Source organism: Capronia coronata (assembly GCF_000585585.1).
Source record: "Capronia coronata CBS 617.96 chromosome Unknown acBCG-supercont1.1, whole genome shotgun sequence".
Lineage (NCBI taxonomy): Eukaryota > Fungi > Ascomycota > Eurotiomycetes > Chaetothyriales > Herpotrichiellaceae > Capronia > Capronia coronata.
The window spans coordinates 4,315,753-4,335,279 of record NW_006912893.1 but is presented as its reverse complement, the minus strand read 5'-3'; the positions used below and the strand labels follow the sequence as shown (position 1 = coordinate 4,335,279).

General features: G+C 53.3%; 8 protein-coding genes across 8 annotated transcripts; 3 read left to right on the top strand and 5 right to left on the bottom strand.

Moving 5' to 3' along the window:
- Window positions 1-28: 28 nt before the first annotated feature.
- A1O1_01547 (uncharacterized protein) lies at window positions 29-4,084 on the bottom strand (the record flags this gene model as incomplete). Its single annotated transcript, XM_007722460.1, has 1 exon — window positions 29-4,084. One exon carries the CDS (start codon window positions 4,082-4,084, stop codon window positions 29-31), a length of 4,056 nt encoding a protein of 1,351 aa, XP_007720650.1.
- A 1,666-nt stretch (window positions 4,085-5,750) lies between these two features.
- A1O1_01546 (uncharacterized protein) lies at window positions 5,751-6,503 on the bottom strand (the record flags this gene model as incomplete). The annotated part of the gene is made up of 1 exon (XM_007722459.1): window positions 5,751-6,503. One exon carries the CDS (start codon window positions 6,501-6,503, stop codon window positions 5,751-5,753), a length of 753 nt encoding a protein of 250 aa, XP_007720649.1.
- Window positions 6,504-6,834: 331 nt separating this feature from the next.
- On the top strand, window positions 6,835-7,672 carry A1O1_01545 (20S proteasome subunit beta 6; the record flags this gene model as incomplete). The annotated part of the gene is made up of 2 exons (XM_007722458.1): window positions 6,835-6,935; window positions 6,991-7,672. 2 exons carry the CDS (start codon window positions 6,835-6,837, stop codon window positions 7,670-7,672), a joined length of 783 nt encoding a protein of 260 aa, XP_007720648.1.
- A 270-nt stretch (window positions 7,673-7,942) lies between these two features.
- A1O1_01544 (pre-rRNA-processing protein PNO1) lies at window positions 7,943-8,731 on the bottom strand (the record flags this gene model as incomplete). The annotated part of the gene is made up of 1 exon (XM_007722457.1): window positions 7,943-8,731. One exon carries the CDS (start codon window positions 8,729-8,731, stop codon window positions 7,943-7,945), a length of 789 nt encoding a protein of 262 aa, XP_007720647.1.
- Window positions 8,732-9,125: 394 nt separating this feature from the next.
- Window positions 9,126-11,285, top strand: A1O1_01543 (uncharacterized protein; the record flags this gene model as incomplete). Its single annotated transcript, XM_007722456.1, has 1 exon — window positions 9,126-11,285. One exon carries the CDS (start codon window positions 9,126-9,128, stop codon window positions 11,283-11,285), a length of 2,160 nt encoding a protein of 719 aa, XP_007720646.1.
- A 1,345-nt stretch (window positions 11,286-12,630) lies between these two features.
- Window positions 12,631-15,732, bottom strand: A1O1_01542 (uncharacterized protein; the record flags this gene model as incomplete). Its single annotated transcript, XM_007722455.1, has 1 exon — window positions 12,631-15,732. One exon carries the CDS (start codon window positions 15,730-15,732, stop codon window positions 12,631-12,633), a length of 3,102 nt encoding a protein of 1,033 aa, XP_007720645.1.
- A 703-nt stretch (window positions 15,733-16,435) lies between these two features.
- Window positions 16,436-17,927, top strand: A1O1_01541 (uncharacterized protein; the record flags this gene model as incomplete). The annotated part of the gene is made up of 3 exons (XM_007722454.1): window positions 16,436-17,073; window positions 17,133-17,376; window positions 17,448-17,927. The coding sequence occupies 3 exons, from the start codon at window positions 16,436-16,438 to the stop codon at window positions 17,925-17,927; spliced, it is 1,362 nt and encodes a 453-aa protein (XP_007720644.1).
- Window positions 17,928-18,115: 188 nt separating this feature from the next.
- Window positions 18,116-19,224, bottom strand: A1O1_01540 (uncharacterized protein; the record flags this gene model as incomplete). Its single annotated transcript, XM_007722453.1, has 2 exons — window positions 18,116-18,991; window positions 19,048-19,224. 2 exons carry the CDS (start codon window positions 19,222-19,224, stop codon window positions 18,116-18,118), a joined length of 1,053 nt encoding a protein of 350 aa, XP_007720643.1.
- Between the last annotated feature and the right edge of the window lie 303 nt (window positions 19,225-19,527).

The following is a 19,527-nucleotide window of genomic DNA, read 5'->3' as shown; positions in this document are numbered from 1 at the left end:
TTGGTATTTCTTGCTCAATGGCCCTCATTCACATGAACAGCATGGAGCTCTCACGCCGCTTGGCCTTCACGCTTGCTGCATGATCCGGCATTAACATATTGTTCACCCCTCCATACTTGTTATCCCTTTGCGGAGGTTGTGGTGGTGGGTACCGAGATGGAGTCGACGTCTCCTGTGGGATTGTTACGTAACTTCTAGTCTCATACGACGTTGGGATTGGCGAAAAACCGATGTCAGTGCTGACATCTAGGTGTTGCTCGAGTGGCCCCCCACCTCCTGGAGCTGCTGTTGTCGTAACTGCGTTCTGTAAAAAGCTGTTTTGATTGTACATCGGAGTCGGCAGGTCGGTGAACAATTGACGACGCGGTGATCGAATATCTTCCGGGGTCAAGGCTCCTTCACGTTCAATCTCGATCGATCGAAGAGAGTCTTCGTCGCTAGTTGCCTCGAATATCGCACCAAAGTCGGTGAGGAACATGGAAAAGACAGGAGCCGGAATGTTGAGGGTGGGCGAGAACACAATTCCCACGTTCTTGACGCTCATCTTGTTTCGATCCGCATTCTGCACCACCTCAAGCAGATATTGTGATAACGTTCGCAGCAGTGAAAAGTTGGCGGGAGGTAATTGATGAACCAGAGCGTTGAACGCCACGACCTTTTGTGACTTATCATTCAGCTCAAGCACCTTCAGGAACTCCAGGTGCAGCTCTCGAGTCAGCAGGGTGGACGGCAATTCTCGGAGGTACGTCTTGAAAAGCGATGCCACAGCGTGAACATCATATTCCTCTTCATCTGCCAGCAAGTTTACGTCGCCTTCCGAATTGAAGCGATCTTTCAGCTGTCGGATGACAATGTTCGATCCACTGAGCCGAAACAATCCTTCCTCATTGGAAGCCTTCTTTGCTCGAAGATATTCAATACTGCGATACACCACAGCGGGAAGAAACACATCCACGTCGACCGGCGAATAGCATTCGACTGCTTCTTGCAATTGCATGCCGAACACTGGACGTACATGCCCGCTGCGATGCCCGGCAGTTTCTGTTCGCTTGGCTTGGTTTGTTTGACCATGCCCCACGGGCTCGTGAGACGGTTTTCCGAAGTGGAAGATGTTGCGTTTCTTCTGCTCTCGCTCCCTGCTGCCACCATTCCCGGCGGCCTTGTTGCCCCAGAGCCCGAGGTCGGAGATGACGGTTCCATTCATCGGCCCTGAGATGGTGAATGGTTTGGTGGACGATCCAGGCTCCTGGGTGCCCTCAGAAGTGTTGGCAGAAGCATTTGATGGCGAGGGCGTGTCACTGTTCGCTTCGTTGAGTGACGAACTTCCCGTCAGCCTGGACTCTATATCGTCGGTTCCGGGTCGATGAAAAGCCTTGGCCTCTTTCGCAAGTGCGGTATGGACTCCGGCACCATATTGCGACCTAGGCTCTTCCAGTCTCTCGTCAATATAATGCAACAGCGTCTCCACCCACTCATCCCGCTCAGCGTCACTCTCGGCGCACAAGACATGACGGACGTGGCTGTTCATATCTTTCCGCTTCGGCTCTAGAATGAGGAAGGCATGCCGGTATTGATTTTCGGGGTCGACCTCCGGATGTGTTGCGGAATCTGTCTGGCTTTGTCGACCAATGCGTGCACTCAGCAGCTTGATGGTCCCGAGATGCGCACCGCCTGGGGCTTCGAAGTATCTCAGCTCCGGACTGTCTAGAACAAAGTACCTTGATTTCCAGCCCCCGAAGTTCTTGCCCTTCTTTGTCAAGTAGCCTGACTTGGTGGGAACGCCGCTCCCCTGCATCCCTCGGGCGGCCTTATCGCCGTCAGTGACGTCCTTCTGACCACGGAGATGAGGTCGAGATTCCATGACGTCGGTCGACATGAATCGACATATCATCGCAGCGGCATGTTCATCCAAGGGAGTATCGAGGAGGTCCTCGAAATATGTTTCGATTGAAGTTTTTCGCGCATCTAGTACAGCTGGAGAGTGGCCTGAGAACAGCTTCCGATCTGGCATTTTCGGTAGATCGGTAGATCGACTCCGGAGCTGTTGGTCGAGAATTGGGAGGGAAGCAGGGACCTTCTGCACCCGCCAGAGTTCAGATGTAGTGGCACGTTCAAAGATCGACAGGATGAAAACCGAGTTCTCCTCTTGTGGCTTCAAGCCGAGTATGCTGTTCCTGGATGGTCGCAAGCGAGAAGATGCCACCTTCACTTGGATCGACGGTAGGGCATTGGGAGGGAGGAGAAAGTCAGGCCATGTGGGACTGGCAAGCTTCCGACTCACAGGTGGGATGTCACTAGGACTGAGTGGAGAGTCGTCGATCTGACTCCGATCTGAATCCGTGGTGGTACTGTTGGTATTCATCTTGGTAAGAGGCAAGGGGTCGGTCTTCTGCTGGGCATCAGGAGTAGGTGCTTGTTGACCAGGAGTGGTGGGCAAAGGTAACGGTTGCTTCGGTGCTCGTGGCGACAAGGGAAAGTTACCGTTAGGGCCGCGAGGGGACAAGGGGAGTGAGGCTCCCGTGAGGTTATTGGCGACGGGACGTGGACTCAGAGGAAGGCCGGGGCTGCGCAGAGGTAGTGACAACTGAGCCGACGAGCCCTGCGAAATGGTGGAAGACGGTGACAGATGATCTTGCGACTTGTGGAGCTGCGCTGGAGGTAGACTTGACGGAGGTTCAGGAGACTTGTGTTGAAGTTCGGCTTCTGCCGGTTCACGCTTGTTCTTCTTGACCTTCTTTGAGCGACTTCTAGCTTCACGTTCGTTGAGAACAAGAAGCTCGCGGTCAAGGTCATCTTCTTCTCGCGTCTTGCGTCTGCCTCGCGACACAGGTTGTCTATCTTCTCCGTCCTCGTCCTCGTCACCGTCACTAACCAAGACTGACTCATCTGCTACGATAAGTCGGCTGCTGGATAGGTCATCCTTCGTATGACGGAGGTCGAGAGGTTTTGGTGGTGCCTTTCGTGAGGGCTGGAAAGATTTTGGAGCTCTCTCTGCTAGCGGAGTCGCCTCAGTCAACGAGAAAGTCGGTTGCGCTGATAGTGCGGAACGGATATCTAGTTGTGCTGCCGGCTCCAGCTGGAGTGGCCGTGGAATCATCGCGACATCAACAGGTGATCCCGTTGACTGATTGCCGCGGAGTGTGCTCGACGTTTTTTGCTCGACACCCATCCCCAAACCCCAGACGTCCACTGGCTCGATTTCCTTTGACTCGAGTGAAGCATCCCCGACAGATTGAAGCGAGTGACCATCTCCCCCACGCAACCTATCATCGGGCTCCGCTGACGGCTGTGCTTGCAATTCTCTCACCTTCCTCTTGTACCGATCCCGCTCCTTTGTCAAGCGCTCGAGATCCTTGTTCAAGCCAAGCAAAACAGCCCTCTGTTTATCGACGAGTTTCCAGAGCTGCCCATTTTGGGCTGCGGCATGGCTTTTGTCTCTTAAAAGGTGCTGGATCAGGTTCTCCGCCGTGCCAGCTGTTGCAATGAGGTGCTGCACTTCTTCCTGGCTGGGATATTTTGCCTCCCCGGATTGCTTCTGTACGTGGGAGACATGGGAAATGGACGAGATTGCAGAGTCAATGGAAGATGTCCGCGGCATAGTATTGGGTCGATATGCGCTGCTGGAGGACGATGCGTAGGACCTGGGGGACTCTAGAAGAGGATTGTTTGTTTGCTCTGGGGAAAAGCGATCCTGGGACCCGGGCTGCGATTCCTCCGTGCTGTGCACGATGTCTTCCAGCCGTGTAGCGGGTGTATCGGGTTGCCTCTCGGCCTTCAGGACGGCCTCGCGCTGTAGTACTTGTGTGGCAGAACTCTTCTCAGAACCATCAGACACCGTCCTCATTCCATGTGAACCGTAGTCCTGCGGATCCCTTCCACGCTGGTGTAAATCCGACTTCGAGCTGGACCTGGAGCTCAAGTAGTCCCGAGCAATGAGACTGTTTCCCAGGACAGGGGGGCCCGGATTTCGAGAACCAATATACGAATGAGCATTAGCCAGCGAGGAGGCCGAAACTGCAGCGGCTGTCTGGTTCAGGCGAGTCTGGGGGGACGGGGTTGGTCTGTTGCTGGTCGGCTGCAGCATGGTGGCAGAATGTTGAGCTGCATGAAGAAAGCTCGTGGCTCAAGCCATTGAGAGTTTGGAACAAACACCTGGTGACCGCCGACAGGCCAGCTGTACGAAGCGGCGTAAGGATGTAAGGGGAAAAAGGCACGGATTCCACCGGACAGTGTGACGACTACTGTATCGAAGATGGTCCAGTTGCTGACAAGGGGAACGCCTCCGAGATACGGCGGAAGGGAGGTAGGCTTGGGAGACTTCAGACGCAGTCCCTAAGCGCCCGGGAGGGGAGGAAGATGGTGTTGATGATGGTTATTGGGCGCCCATCGTGGCCAGAGGATGGATAGGAACGGGATCACAGACACCGCATTGCCAGTGGAACAGAGAGATCAGAAGGCGGATGGGGCAAAGCATGGAGATGGATCGGGTGCGGGAGGCTAGGCGACTCGGGAGGGCCCTTAGGCCACACCGTTTGACACCTCCATCACTTTATTAGCATCTTCAGCAGAAGTGTCCACGCCTGCGCCAATCCTTCAGTCATCCACAGTCGTCCCTTGTTCTTCAGATACAGAGAACTCTGTAAACGCAAATCAACCATCCTTCAGCCTTTTGCTTAGCTACCTAAGCTTGTCCAGGTCCACTCCACCTCACAAAGTATAGTGGTCTTCTCCACGCACCCAAGGATTCGAAACAAGTCGCCTCTGCACTTCCAAAAAGCTGTGTCAGAACCTCATCAGCTGTCGACTCCTGCCACGGCAGCAGCCTGCGCCCCTATACAGACACTCAGCATTCTTACTCAGATTTATCGATCTCGATCTTGCCTGAAGAGTAGCGAAAATCCAGTCTCAATACTCTGCACCCTCCAGAGTCCAAACGTTCGGGGGAAACATGAAACATGCTCGCCCGGGCCCGCTCCACCTCCTTGTGTCTATTGGGTACCTTGTGCAGCCGAAGCACCTGTCTCTCAAGCTAGAGCAATCGCCTAACGCACGCCGCGGGGGCAGCCAGGAAGATGCCGCCAGGAGGCCACATTTCAGCCGGGTCACAATTTGACATCGTTATGCTGGTTCGAGCTTCACTCTTTTCAAATTGCAAACAGCTTCTGCAAAGAAGGCCGACTTGCGGTGAACAAAACCATAATAGTCATGGTGATCGTGGACTGAATTTGCCCCTGCGGCTGGGGCTACCCTAGGCTTCCTAAGCCCTTGAAGTTCATCCTCTTCATCTTCGCCTCCGCTACCGATGTTGCGTGCCATGGCAGCTGCAGAAACCCGAAAGCGGCGACTCCTCCTGTCTGATTGGCCATGTTCATATGCCCGAATCACGACTGCATTCATGTAATGGAAGTCCGTGTGATTTACCAGACGCCTCCTTCTCACCAACTCAGGTGGTTGTCCATACGCAGATGCGCTGACCCTGAGAATCTTAGGGCATCTACCTCCCATTGCCTTTTGGGTGGTATGATTCACGTCCGATCTCGTGGCCTAGGTTCTGCCTCACATTCTACATGTCCAGGCACCATGATCTTGCGTGATTACCACAATCCATATCCGTTTCTCGCACTGTCTAGAGGGTAGGGCTTGCCGTGCTTGTTTTCCTGCTGGAATCACGAGGAAGCCTTGACATGGTCGTGTTTTTGATACTGCCGGTCTTGCCCATTCGACGCAAGGCTGGTGCAGCGAGAAAGTCCTCAGGGACGTTTCCGTTTATTGGGCACCCCGGGCGTCGAGTCCCTGCTGTTGGCCCTGGAGCTTCCTGCAGATGTGAACTCGATCGTTCTCTTGCCCGACGCTGCCAGACTCTTCTTCGAAGCGAGTTCTTGCTCTTTTAGAGTCTGCTGACTTCGCAGAAGCTCTTCCTTATAGGCCGAAGGAGGGAAGGACAAGGGATCCCAGAGCTCCCGAGGTAAAGATGTTCTGTATTGATCCGTGTCGCCTAGTCCTACCCTGCCCATCATCGTGGACAGGAAACTGGGGTTTCGGAATGAGGATTTTCTGGAGAGGTCGTCATTAAAATGCACGCCTTGTGCCTTCAGATCGAGAAAGCGCTTGAATCTTGCATTAGTAGCTTGGTTCGGCGACCCTGGAGGAGAAGGCGGCATGGATGTCATAGGGTTTAAAGTCTGCGTGAGGAACCGGATTGCATCACGCTCTGACATTGTTTGCTGAACCTGTAACGTCGATTCTCCGTCAATGTCGTCGCCCACCTGTTCGGGCATAGTAGGTCCAACGATCGGCCCGTCGATGGACTGGGAGCTCTCGAACGTTGGCTTCCCTGGCGCCGGTGATTTTTGCGTAGTTTCATGGACGGAATGGTTCTCTTGCCCGTTGAGGGTAGTTTTGTTAAAGGACGTCGCCCGACCGGTATCTGCTAATGGGTGGTCTTGAGCCGTGACTGGCTCATCCTCCTCGTCGCTGCTCTCGTAACCAACAAGTGCACTCATTTCGAGCAGATCCTTAGCTCGACAGTACAAGTTGAAGCATGGCAAGGAGAACCAGTACAATAAGCAATTTGCACCGGCTAGGTGTCTCGAATTAAAATCTTGATTCCAGTGAATCTGTGTATCTCCTCCTCGCACGGTCAATTGTACTGTGCAGAGCCGCGCATGCGTTTCGTGTCAGAATGCTCCGCAGTGCTTGAGTTTCCCAGGCGGACACTGCATACGTGATTGCGGCTTCATGGACTCAGAGAAGGCACACACCATTTGACTTACATTCGAAAGTCCACTCGTAACCCTCCACCTCTTCTGCCGACTGCGAAATATGGCCTCTATCATGAATGCCGGGGGTATGCCCTCAGATCAGCCGGGCTACTCATTCTCCAACGCCGCCGCGCCCTCCGAGAGCTCAGGACTAAGACAACATGCCTTTAACCCGTAAGTCCTACAAGACTATGCTCGTCGTCCACCAGAGACTAAACTATTGGCACAGATACACAGACAACGGTGGCTCGACGCTGGGAATAACAGGTGCTGATTTCGCCATACTTGCGGGAGACACACGATCAACATCAGGCTACAGCATCAATACCCGATATGCACCCAAACTCTTCCGAATTGGCGACGATGGCGACTCATCCTCCCGTATGGTCCTCTCAGTCGTTGGTTTTGCGGCAGACGGAAATGCGCTGAAAGAGCGGCTGGATGCCATTGTCAAGATGTACAAGTATCAGCATGGAAAGCCGATGAGCGTCAAGGCGTGCGCGCAACGCCTATCAACGATCCTCTACCAGAAGCGATTTTTCCCCTACTATGTGCACGCGATTCTCGGCGGTCTGGACGAGGATGGAAAGGGAGCACTGTACAGCTATGATCCCGTGGGCAGTTACGAGCGGGAACAATGTCGAGCAGCTGGAGCGGCGGCCAGTCTGATAATGCCCTTCTTGGACAACCAGGTCAACTACAAGAACCAATACATTCCAGACTCGGGATCCGGGCACGACCTGCAGCCGCGAGCGCTCGAGAGCTTGTCGAAGGATACGGTGATCGGGCTGGTCAAAGATGCCTTCACAAGTGCGACGGAAAGACACATTGAGGTGGGCGACGGGCTGCAGATGTTGATTATCACGAAGGACGGCATCCAGGAAATCTACGCTCCCCTGAAAAGAGATTAGAGGCGGAACGCAGAGACTTCGTGACACCAGGGGCTGGTGTTTTTGTATGCATATTTCGGCGAATGGACTGCCCCAGCGTTTGCACTCAGTGCGGCACAAGACTGCAATGCTTTCCTTTGCATTTCTCTCCTGCTTGTCTGATTGAAACTCTACTAGCAATTATTTCCACAACGCGATGCTGAAATCATTTTCACTCCGAAGCGCCAAACCCATTGACCTTTTGGCCTATCATGGCAAATTCCTTGCAAGCCCCGCTCGCCCGAGCATCATTCAAAATCTCTCCTTCATCCGACTCGCGACAGTCCTTAGATTGCCATAGACCTTGCCAGGAGGCGCACCCAAGATCAGACTGACCACGGCTTCTCGTGCGATTCTGATGTTTTGGAATCCACCCAGAATATGAATCTTGCTGTCTGCCAACACAACTCTCGTCTTGCTTGTGTTCTCGATGGCGAATTTTGTCTTTCCATCCTTGCCCGCTATCCGACCGATTGCGCGGCCCAAGTGGTCGCCGTGTAACGTCTTAACATCCTTGACTTCGAAGGTTTCAATGTAAAGGTCGTCTAGTCGTAGCAACGCAATGGCGTCGTCAACGTCGAAGCCGAGCGTGAAGGCCTTGACGAAATCTTCGCCCTTCTGCAGCGCCCCGGCGTCCGTGGTGAATTTCGACGTGCGCAGTTCCACCGCTTTGGATTTGATGTTCATTCGTACTTGCAATTTCAGGTGCTCGACCAACGGAGGGTAGATTTTTGGCCAGTTTGTTTTCAAGGGCGACATACGGTGGGGAGGTATCGGCACTTTGCGCGACTGTATTCGGATGGTAGATGGAGAGTCTGGTTGTGAGGATGCTGGTGCAAATCGGGGTCTTCCTTCTTCATCTATCTGCATATCTGTGTCTTCTGTAGCCTGGACTGGCACTTCAGGTTCGGACGGCTGTGGGGCAGTGATAATGTCGACATGGAGATTCTCGTCGCTGGTGCTGGGAGGAAGAGCGACGCTGTCGGCTACAGCCTCTGCGAGGGCTTCGGGAGCGCGCTGTACGGCGGTGGGAGCAGGCATCCTGACCAATGTGATCGACAGTGTTGTACCTCACACTCAAGAATCGTGTGATGCAGTAGCAAAGTTGAAGGCACCTTATTCTAGGACAGACAAGGATGACACAGTTTAGGAGGATCTTGGGATTGATGTCGATTGTCGATTGTCGATATTGCGGTCGGCAAAGAAATCTTTTTTCTCCGCACCGCAAGTTGTGGGTCACTGCAGTGTCGGACCAGAAGTTCTTTGGCACGAAAACCGGAGTTGCATCATCTGGTTCATCTTCGTCTGCCATTTTCCAGGCACATGCGGTAAACCACTCATTCACCCACGCTGCCAACATCAAGTTAGGTTGTTCCCCATAACTTGCAAGAGGATATTACGGCACATTTCGACTGAACAGCATGAGTTGTTCATCATGACAGACGCCGTCGTCCGAGGCATACGCGATGTCTCGAAGATCCTAGCCCTGCCACCGCGGACGACTCGTGTGATACAGAGGCTTCCAACATTCTCTGACCAAAGCTTCAGTTATCACACCCCTAGACGGATACCGGTTCCACCCAGTTTATTTCACTCCAGACATGGATTGCGAGGGCAGTCTTACCATACCCTGCTTCGCCGAGACTGCCGGAGTGATGTTGTGGGCGCAGGACCTGTACAGCCGCAGACGGTTACAGCTCCATCAGCACTACGTCGCCAGGCTTTGAGGTCGCGTGCAGCACAGCCTGGGTCTTTTGTTTTATACCCAGACTCAAACAATGCCTGTAAAACATCGATACCTACGTCCTTCCAGTATCGCTTGAGATACTTCCACACCACCACCAGAAGAAGTAAGGAAAAGGGGACAGAACACGAAGGCAGTAAGATCCAAGATGAGAGAGAGGGCAAGGGCAAACAGGAGGTGCCACAAGAGACTACATCAAAATCCGGGTCAGGACAAGAAGGACCACATCAAGAGAACTTTTACGACCGAATACACATGCCGCAATTCCACCGTCCGTCAAAAGAAGAACTCCTTGCCGCAGCAACCGGCTTTTGGTCGCGTCTGAAGGTGCGCTTCAAGTGGCTGACCATCAAAAGCACCCGGCCCTTCAACGTGGATGAAATCGTGGGATTCATCTCGTGGATTGCCCTGGGACACGTCATTTGGATCGTGATTGGGACCACAACCTTTGTCTCTCTCGCCATATTCGCTATCAACACCGTGTTTGCCCAGGAGACCTTGGCTGGATGGATAGGAAATTACCTGACCAAGTCTTCTGGGCTGCAGGTGGTGTTTGAGTCTGCCATTGTCCCGAAGTGGCGCGATGGAGTCATCACGTTCAAGAATGTGCTCATCTCCAGACGCCCGGGACAAAACCGCTCTCGAGTGACAAAAGGCTCGCCTGAAGCAGCCGCGCAGACCTCGTCCACCGAAGATCCCGTACCACCCGAGGAGCAGAACTATACGCAGTTTGACATCACGATCGGAGAGATCAATGTGACTCTATCGTTCAGCAAGTGGTGGAACTCCAGGGGGCCCCTGCAAAACGTCGAGGTCAAGCATGTTCGGGGAGTTGTGGACCGCACTCACGTCTTTTGGGGTGGCGAAGAGGTGGATCCGAAATCATATAGGCACGAACACACGCCGGGAGATTTCGAGATCGACTCGTTCAAGATCGAAGATCTCCTGGTCACAGTTCTTCAGCCGGAAGGGTTCAGGCCGTTCCCCGTCAGCATTTACAACGCAGAGCTCCCGCGATTGCGGAAGCAATGGCTGTTCTACGATTTCCTCAGCGCCAACAACATGACCGGCGAGTTCGATCGGTCTCTGTTTACGATCCATCCTCGCCAGACCCATTCGTACACCGGCGCGCATCTGAATGACGCGGCCGACGCCTCCGATGAGCCGTGGAGGAAACAATCGCGACTCCGCATCGACGGGCTGAACATCGACCATCTGAATCGCGGCGCGGAGGGACCCCTGTCGTGGATCCACGAGGGTAACGTCGACATAGTGGCGGACATCATGATCCCCAACGACAGCGACGAGTCGGTCATCAAAGTCATGACCGACTTCTACGAACGCATGGAAGCCGCGCTCACGTCGAGAAAGCACCTGGAGCAATCCCGCAAAGACGCTTCGGAGCAACCGAGCTCGGCTGCCATCGATGTCTCGGGTGCTGCTGCCCTGGCCCGATCCGCCGGCGAACGATATGAAGACAAGCAGTACCTGGTCATGGACCTCCGCATCCACCTGAACGACGTGCGTGCCGTCGTCCCCCTTTTCACCCGCGACCTATCCTACATCAACAACGCCCTGATCCGCCCGATTGTGGCATACATAAATTCGCGCCGCACATTCATCCCTATCAATTGCCGCGTCGTAAAGCGTCTGTCGGACTTCGACGGCAGCTGGACCATTTACGACTCCGGACTCATGGACGACCTGTCCGCCGAAGTGTACGATGCATTTGCGCGAGATGTCACAGACGAACAGGCCCGACTGAGACGATTCAAGAAAGTCGGCTTGTGGAGTTTGCAACTTGCCGTGCAGGCCATTTTCCTGGTGAGTCTCCTCAACAGCCGGCTGTAGTGGTCCGACGAGGTGGGAAGTATTCAGGTTTTTGCTGACGACACGGATTTCAACAGGGCATGGCTGGCAACATTGCTTAGACACGCTGAACGACTTTAATGATCAATCTTCACTCTGTAATGGCCACGCTCCGAAGGACAGACATGACACTTCCGAGCTTGGCTCTGTACAAAAGTAATGGGAAGAATGTCGCTTACTGGGCTCGTTTTGTGAGGAACTGGTTCGTGCTGATGGGAGCAATAGGTGTTTTGGAGTTTGTGCTTCTACAGCTTGATGTCAATGTCGAACAACATCTCTTCTGGTATGGGAAGACATGAACATAGCTACCTGTTCTTTGGAGGTCCATAGTGTTTTGGCAGCGTGATGCATACACTCGGCAGCATACAGCGATTGGTTTGAAGAAGTCACAACGAATATTCTCCCCCTGTCGGCTACAATGCGGGTGTCGGTGACATCGTAATGCAACTTGTGCTGACTCGGGAAACTTTCAAGTAAGTATATTACAATGATGATCTCGTGCTGTTGAGACAAAGAGAGCGCGCACAGACGTACGGGGACAACGTGGTTGGCCGCTGGTTCATCTACCCATCTCCTCTCAGGGTATCTGGTTTGAAATTTCCACGAACCCGCCAGGCTATTGTTCGTCTTTATCAATATGCTGTAGTCACAACACGGCATCGAGCTTCTGCAAGAAATATGTTCCAGGAACGTAGACTGACAATTGTCCATGTCTCACTCAGTCCCGGTCTATAAAATTCTTGATTTCAAGTAGGTAGGAACCCTCTGCAGGGTCCATCATTTTGGGCCTGGCGAGCAGAGAGTCAAAGAGAAACGGGGTATGAAGCTTCCAAGGCTTCAAGGTCATCCCGAAGTGTATGGATTTTGACCGGGAAAGAGGCAATATGATATATGAATGAGATGGCCCCATGCAGAAAACAAAAGACAAGGACTAGGGGGGAATGAATGTACGCACACCTCTAGTCTGCCGCTCCTTTATCTCATAGAGCAACAGTTCTGAAATAGGTATGTCAGGGACCAGCCCTCGCACTTCCGGTAAACATCAGTCGAAACTGAGCTTGCCAGAAGAGCTTGAGGCTGATCCTTCGATCTTGCGCGGTAAATGCTCGTGGCATTTGACTAGTGACCTCCGACCATGGCAATTTGCGGTCGCAGACGTACGTGTCTGTTCGAGTCGCGCTGACAGTAGTGAGATAAGAGTAGTAGATCGTGGGAAACGAGAAGATGAGGCTGGTTGTCAAGAGTCACGATTTGGGTATCTCTGAAGAGGGGAATTAATATACATGGTATCCGAGATGGCACTCACCAAGTGAAGTGTCGACAACACTTATGCCGACATCTTCAGATGTTTGACCTGCCACGGCTCGGAATCTTGCTCAACCCAGTCCTTCTTTTCTCCTAATATACACACAGATTGCAAATCGGTGGGAAGCTCCACCAGGTATTTCTGAGCGACTTGTTGGATTTGCTCCTTCGTGACGTCCAGTAGGCGCTCGCGCATTTGTTGATCCATATCTTCCGTTATGCCGTACATGAACTCTTTGCTCGCTTCACTGCTTACGCTTCTGGGAGCGTCAATACCCTGAAATATACTCAATTTGCTCTCCTCGAGTTCTCTGCTATCCCATTCTTTGTCTCGAGCATAGATCCCGGCACGTTGGAAGACTTTCAGAGAGTTGCGCGGGTTGGGGTCACGATATGAGGACATCGTAAAGAGCGCACTGATGGGGCTGGCGCTGGCTGACGCGCCATACGCCCCTCCCTTCTCTCTGACCTCTGGATGCAGGAAGTTGTGGACAAGCAGCTGTCCGAGAACTCTGAGTGGCGCCTTGTCCGGAGACGAGAATGGCGCAGTCTGTAGACAGGTGCCGGTGTACGACACTTGGAATGGAAGGTCAAAGAATGCTCTGCGTGAGAGAAAAGACCCAGGGACTGTGTCGGCAGCCGCAGAACTGGCAAGCCCCACGTGACCCTGTGGCAGGCTTTTCAGGAATTCCTCGATCATGCTCTGGTTGGCGCGCACTGAATCAGGTTCGCAGACAACCCGCATCGACAAATTAGAAGAGTTGCTGACGGCTATCGACCGAATGGTTTTCAATTTGCCAATAACGTCGCGAAGAGTCTGCGGATCGTGACGAGCGGAATCCAACATCCTGGCTGTAGATTCTATCTGTGAAAGACCAGAAAGCTGATCCTGTACCTGGCCTCGACGCGTCAGAGCAGCGGATGCGCTGGTGATGGCGAAGTGATGACCGCTCTCTGCGACAGAGTCCAATGCACCCGATGTTTTGGACTCAAGGAGCTCCTGGATTGCAGCGGCAGCTCTGGGGTTGTCGAAATCGATCTCCAACAGAAGCGACCGAATGAGCTCGAACATGGCGGGCACATTCCTGTCAAGAGCATAGCCATCTATGAGTAGACCTTCGTTGTACTTGTCCATGCTCCAGGGTTCGGGTGCAGCGAAAGGGGAGATAGATACGCCGCCAGTCTTCAAGAGAATCTCTGCTTCTAGATCCCCCACCGACTTCGTTTTCGTCCCCAGACGCATCAGGGAGTCCGTAAATAGTGGCAATAGAAGCCTGAGGTCTTCAGGGAGGTCTTGAAACAAGTGCTTCGCCTGGAAATAGGTGATGCCATTGGTGGAAGTCTCCCGCCACAGACAATCCACATCACCGATCTTCGAATGATATCGTGGTTTTCGTTCCTTCTCCCGGACAATGTCATCAACACGAAGGGTGGGAAGGCTATCCAGGTTTTTGCTCTGAGCACTTTCCTGTTCTTCTAGCAATTCGAGCTCCTGTCGACCAAGTTCGGCGAGAGCCGCATCGGGAGATGGGGCGCTCTTCTTCACAGTTTCCAGCTTGCTCTTTCTCCGATCTTCTTCTCGTTGCTCCAGCAGTTGCCCGTATACGTCTGAAGGTGTCATAGTGAACTGCATACACTTGTCGTTCATGAAATACTTTTGCGCAAGCTTTTCGAGGTACTTTTCTTCCGTCAATCGTTGCTTGAAGGCATCAATTATGTCGTTCCATGCTAAGCCGTCCATAGGACTGACACCATTGAACCATCCGGCAAGTGTTTTCTCAAGTAAACTCATGCCGAAGTTCGCCGTTTTATGTTTCAGCGTGAGCTCCAATTGATGCATATAACCGTCGATTTTTTGAGGGAGAAAAGCCTCATGCGCCTTATCCTGTAATATCGTTTGAATTTTATCCTTAAGTCCGACCACATCTTCTGACCTCATGCCATCCAAGCCAATCGACAATGTGCCAATACGACCAGAACTGTCGTAGCCTGAGTTGGGACTGAAATTTGTGCCCAGACCGGATTCAATCAACCCTTGATATAATGGCGAGCCATAACCGTTCATCAGCAAGGACAGCATGATACTGATGCAGAATGTTTCAACGATGTCCGATGATGGACTCCCCATCCACGTAACGGAAGACTTGAACTGTCGATCTGGGGGCTGCATCGTGTCAACCGGGCCTGTAACTTCGAAGGATAGGGGGCCGGCGGACAAGTCAATCGGCATTTTGATGTCGCTATCAGGAACACTCTTGTCGAATTGCGAGAGGGCCTCGTCGACCTGCTGAAGGTGGTCGGCGAGACTCAGACTACCATAAGAAAATATCTTTGCGTTACTCGGATGGTAGTGTTCGCGGGAAAATTTGACCAGTTGCTCGTGTGTAAGCTCAGTCATTGCCTCCGGATCTCCACCAGAGTTATACAAGGAAGGAATGAGATGTTCGCGGAACCTGATATAAAACAAATAACTTGCGTCCGACATCTGCCCTTTCATCTCGTTATAGACGACGCCTTTGAACTTGACGTTCTCATCTGTCGCAGGCTCTCGAGGGTCCTCGGGTCCAAGGCGCCATCCTTCCTGCAAGAAGTCCGAGTGTTTGAGCAGAGGATGAAGGGTCGCATCGAGATATACTGAGGACAAGTTGCGAAAATCCTGCAGGTTCGTGGTCGCGAATGGGTACGAGGTGTAATCGGAAGATGTGAATGCATTCATGAAATTTGCCAGTGATCTCGGCATCATTTTGAAGAACGGGTCTCGTACGGGGAACTTTTCGCTCCCACACAGGGTGACATGCTCCAAGATGTGAGGCAAGCCCGTTCGATCTGTAGGATTTGTCTTAAAATTGATGGCAAAGACATTGTTCTTGTCATCTCGAGCCACGTGTAGGTAGTCTGCCCCCGTCTTGTCGTGCTCCAAACTCAAGGCTGTAAGATGCAGTTCTGGAACATGCTTGATCTGTTTTACCGTGAACCCATGGATGCTTTCCCCCGGTTTTGGATACGCCTCCACGTCTGTTATCGATGCATAGCCTCTTTGGGAGGGAGACAAGAGGAGGGACCGCGAGATGGGTGATCTGGCACAGTGCTGTAGGCCATGACGGACTGCGCCATGCCTCAGCATGACCGTATCGAGTAAACCTCCGGCTTCAACGGGGAGAGACGGTCTCTGGAAGGACGGCGGACTCGGGAGCAGAATTCAAGATCGCAGCAGGAAACAGATGCTGATAGTCGCCAGAGTCGCAGTAAAGATACGTTGAACGATGATGGCAACTTGAAGTGGAAGCAATATTTTGCCTGGACTGGAACTGTATCCGATCACGTGCCTCACCAGGGTTGAACTTGCCTGCAGCATCACATCTTGTGAGAACATTCTTCTGTGCCTCCACCCACTGTTGAAGACATACACAAGCTGTATAGATCAGACGTACCAATTTTCTTTTATTCTGTACTTGCGACAGAGTCTTCTGTTCAGGTCACCGCCGCTTCCTGCACCTGAGACGGATTGCTTGGCCGTGGTCTCAGATCTGCGCAATCCTTCCACTTCGATTTCCGCTCGGTTCTGCAGTGGTGCTTGACTTGCCTCTCCCCTTCTGCGATTGCTGAACTCATACAACACACGCAACGTTTACTCAGGGTGTGTCAACGCCGAACTCGAACATCTTACACCTCGGTCTGCGTCGAGTGTCACCTAGCGCCCGTATTGGCTGTGCTATCTTCAGGGTCAATGTCGTCTAGGAAAACCTTGGTCAATACATCCGCATACAGAGACCGCTGTTGAAAGACACCTCAAGGGTCCGCCGACCTTCACCGGCAACTCCAGCCACATGGCGACCAGCGCGCAAAGTCCTACGTCGCAAGCCGCCAGCACACCCAATGGCGACATCCATGATTTGCCTCCGCCCATGCCGACGGCTAAGAAGGGCAAGGCTAAAAAAGACAAACAACTCAGCGCGGAAGAGAACGCGAAACTAGTTCAGGCACGACTGTCGCAGTTGGAGCAAGAAAAGGCTGGTGAAAAGACACAACAGGCGGAAGTGGATCGAGAAGTAAAGAAGGCCACCCGTGATTTGAACGAGTTGATCAATAGCGTTGAAGGGCCCTTGAGCCGGCTTGATCTGGTCCAAAAGAAATATGAGGAGCTACTCGGCGAAATGAAAAAGCTAGAACGCGACTATGCTAAAAACAAGAAGCGAGCCGACCAGTTGCAGAAGGAACAGGACAAGTTTAAGTCGGAGCACAACAAGACCGCCACAATGAAGGACAAACTCGAGAAGCTGTGCCGGGAGCTGACCAAAGAAAACAAGAAACTCAAGGACGAGAACAAGAAGCTGGAGGAAACAGAGAAGCAAGCCCGAGAGACAATCAACGAACGCCTGGACCACATGCTGTACGACGTCCAAGAAGCCATGAACAACCGAACCACCACACATTCCGAGAACCTTCACCTGGAACTGGACGAATTGTATGTGGTGAAGCCCCGAAGGTCAATCTGAAGTGGTTACTGACATACTATACTTGCAGATTCAAAACACGATGCAAGGTTTTAGCAGACCAGGCCGAAATTCGGGAGATGCATTTCCGAGCCATTCTTCGACACAAAGACGCCGAAATCGCACACCTACAGGCAAAATACGAAGTCGAACGCCGCAGAGCCGAATCCGAAGCCGCACGTTGTCGTACGCTTACGAACCAGGTCTCGACGTTCTCCCACACCGAGGCCGAGCTGCGGAGCCAACTCAACATCTACGTCGAGAAGTTCAAACAGGTCAGTCCACTTCTGTTCCCCATCTACTATTTTGGTCGATACAATAGCTGAAATTGTTGCTCACAATACAGCAGGTCGAAGACACGCTCAACAATAGCAATGAGCTCTTTCTCACGTTCCGCAAGGAGATGGAGGAGATGTCGAAGAAGACTAAGCGTCTCGAGAAGGAGAACCTGACTCTCACCCGAAAGCACGACCAAACCAATCGAAACATCCTGGAGATGGCCGAGGAGCGCACCAGGGACAAGGAGGACCTGGAGAGGCTTCGGAAGCAAGAACAGCAGATGCGCAACATCATCAAGACCATGCAGGAGCAGGGCCGCGGCGCACCACTCCAGCAAGAGCTTGTCGACGAAGAAGGCACGGAGAGCGAGTACGACGAGGAGTATGAGGACGAAGACGAGGAAGACGGGGAGAGTTACGAAGGTGAGGAGGAGTTGGCGGCGGAAATTGCAAATGCAAAGCCTGTCTTTGGCCCTGAGCCTCCACCGGAAATGCTCAAGGCCAACGGTCAGAAGGCCGCAGCCGTCGTTAATGGCGTCAAGCATTGAATGGCGCGCCGGTCCGGCTGACATTGCTATTGCTCACTTGAGCTTGAGATATGAGTACCTATTCTTGCACCAACAAGGCTATGGGCCGCTTGCTATCCATAGCCGCACAATCCAAACCATCTGTTACAAGTGTGAGACGCTGGGACATTGCAGACATTCTCTCGTGAGCAATTCCCATTGGATTCTGTTCATAGGCGACTCCGAGGTCCCTCGATGTAGGAGTTCCCCAACTTCAGCATGTCGATGGCCTGTCGAACCATGTCCTCTACTATATCCTTGGCGGGCTTGACGTCCTTGATGATGGCAGCCACCTGACCCATGAGGAAGGGCATGTCGATCTCCTCTTCCTGCTCCAGATCGTATTGCATGGGCACAATCCCCTTGTCCGTCAACTCCCTGATGCGCTCGGGCCGGCTCTCCCATTTCTTCAAGTAGTCGTTGATGCGCGCGCGAAGCGGGCGGCCCGACACCACCAGGGTGCGCACCGTATCTGAGAACTCGGCTGTCACGACGGCTTCCTTGTGCAGGTTGCTGGCGCCGCTCTCGTCGGCGGCGACGAAGCGCGTGCCCACCCAAACCCCGACGGCGCCTTGCATCAGACTGCTCGCGAGGCCGCGGCCATCATAAATGCCCCCCGCGGCAACGACCAGCGCCGGTTCGCCGGTCAAGGGACTCTTATATCGCTTCGCGACGTCCACCACCGCGGGGATCAGAATACTGTTCGCAATGTCGCCCGTGTGGCCGCCGCCCTCTGTTCCTTGGGCGCAGACAATGTCGACGCCAGCCTGGAGGGCTTTCTCTGCATGTCTGGGCGCGCCGACCATATTCATGACCAGGATGCCGGCCTCGTGCAGTCGCTTGATGGTTCGTGCGGGAGGCACGCCCACGGCGCTGACGAAGATCTTTGCGCCGTTGTTGATCGTCACTTCGATGAGCTCGTCCAGCTGCCCGTGCGTGTAGTCGTGGTTCGTCTTGCGCGCGCTCCCGCCGACTTGGGGGAGGGCAAGGTCGACGCCGAACGGGAGGGATGGGTCGGCCAGGTTCGCTTTCAATTCGTCGATGATCTGAGCCGGATTAGCACCCGTGGTCACGTCTCTGGTTTGACTGTGCCACCCCGAACCTCTTGTAACTGCTTCGGAGTATATCCCAGTCCTCCAATGGTGCCTATCCCACCGGCATTCGACACCGCTGCCGCCAAAGCGCCGCCTGAAGTGCGAGCCATGCCCGCCAGCATGATGGGATACTTGATCCCCAAAAGCTTGGTGAGCGGTGTGTGCAGAGCCGGCGGCGACGACATCTTGACGGAGAGAAGAGAAAGAGAGGCACGAGACTCGGGCAATGGCAACAGACCGACAAGGCCTACAAGAGACGTCCCAGGGTATTTCGACTGCGCATCTTCTTATACAATTCAAGTTTCTGGTTGGTGTGTCCAGTCAACCATCCATCCAAAGTGTGGGGTCGGCGTCTCACCCGCCAGCACGAACCGAGGCTGCTCCAGTCCTGTCCGGGGTTCATGGCTTGCCTCCATGCTATGGCAGGGAGCAGAATGGCCGTCCTTGCCTTGGACTACAATTCCTGTGCACAAGCAGCACGGTCGGTT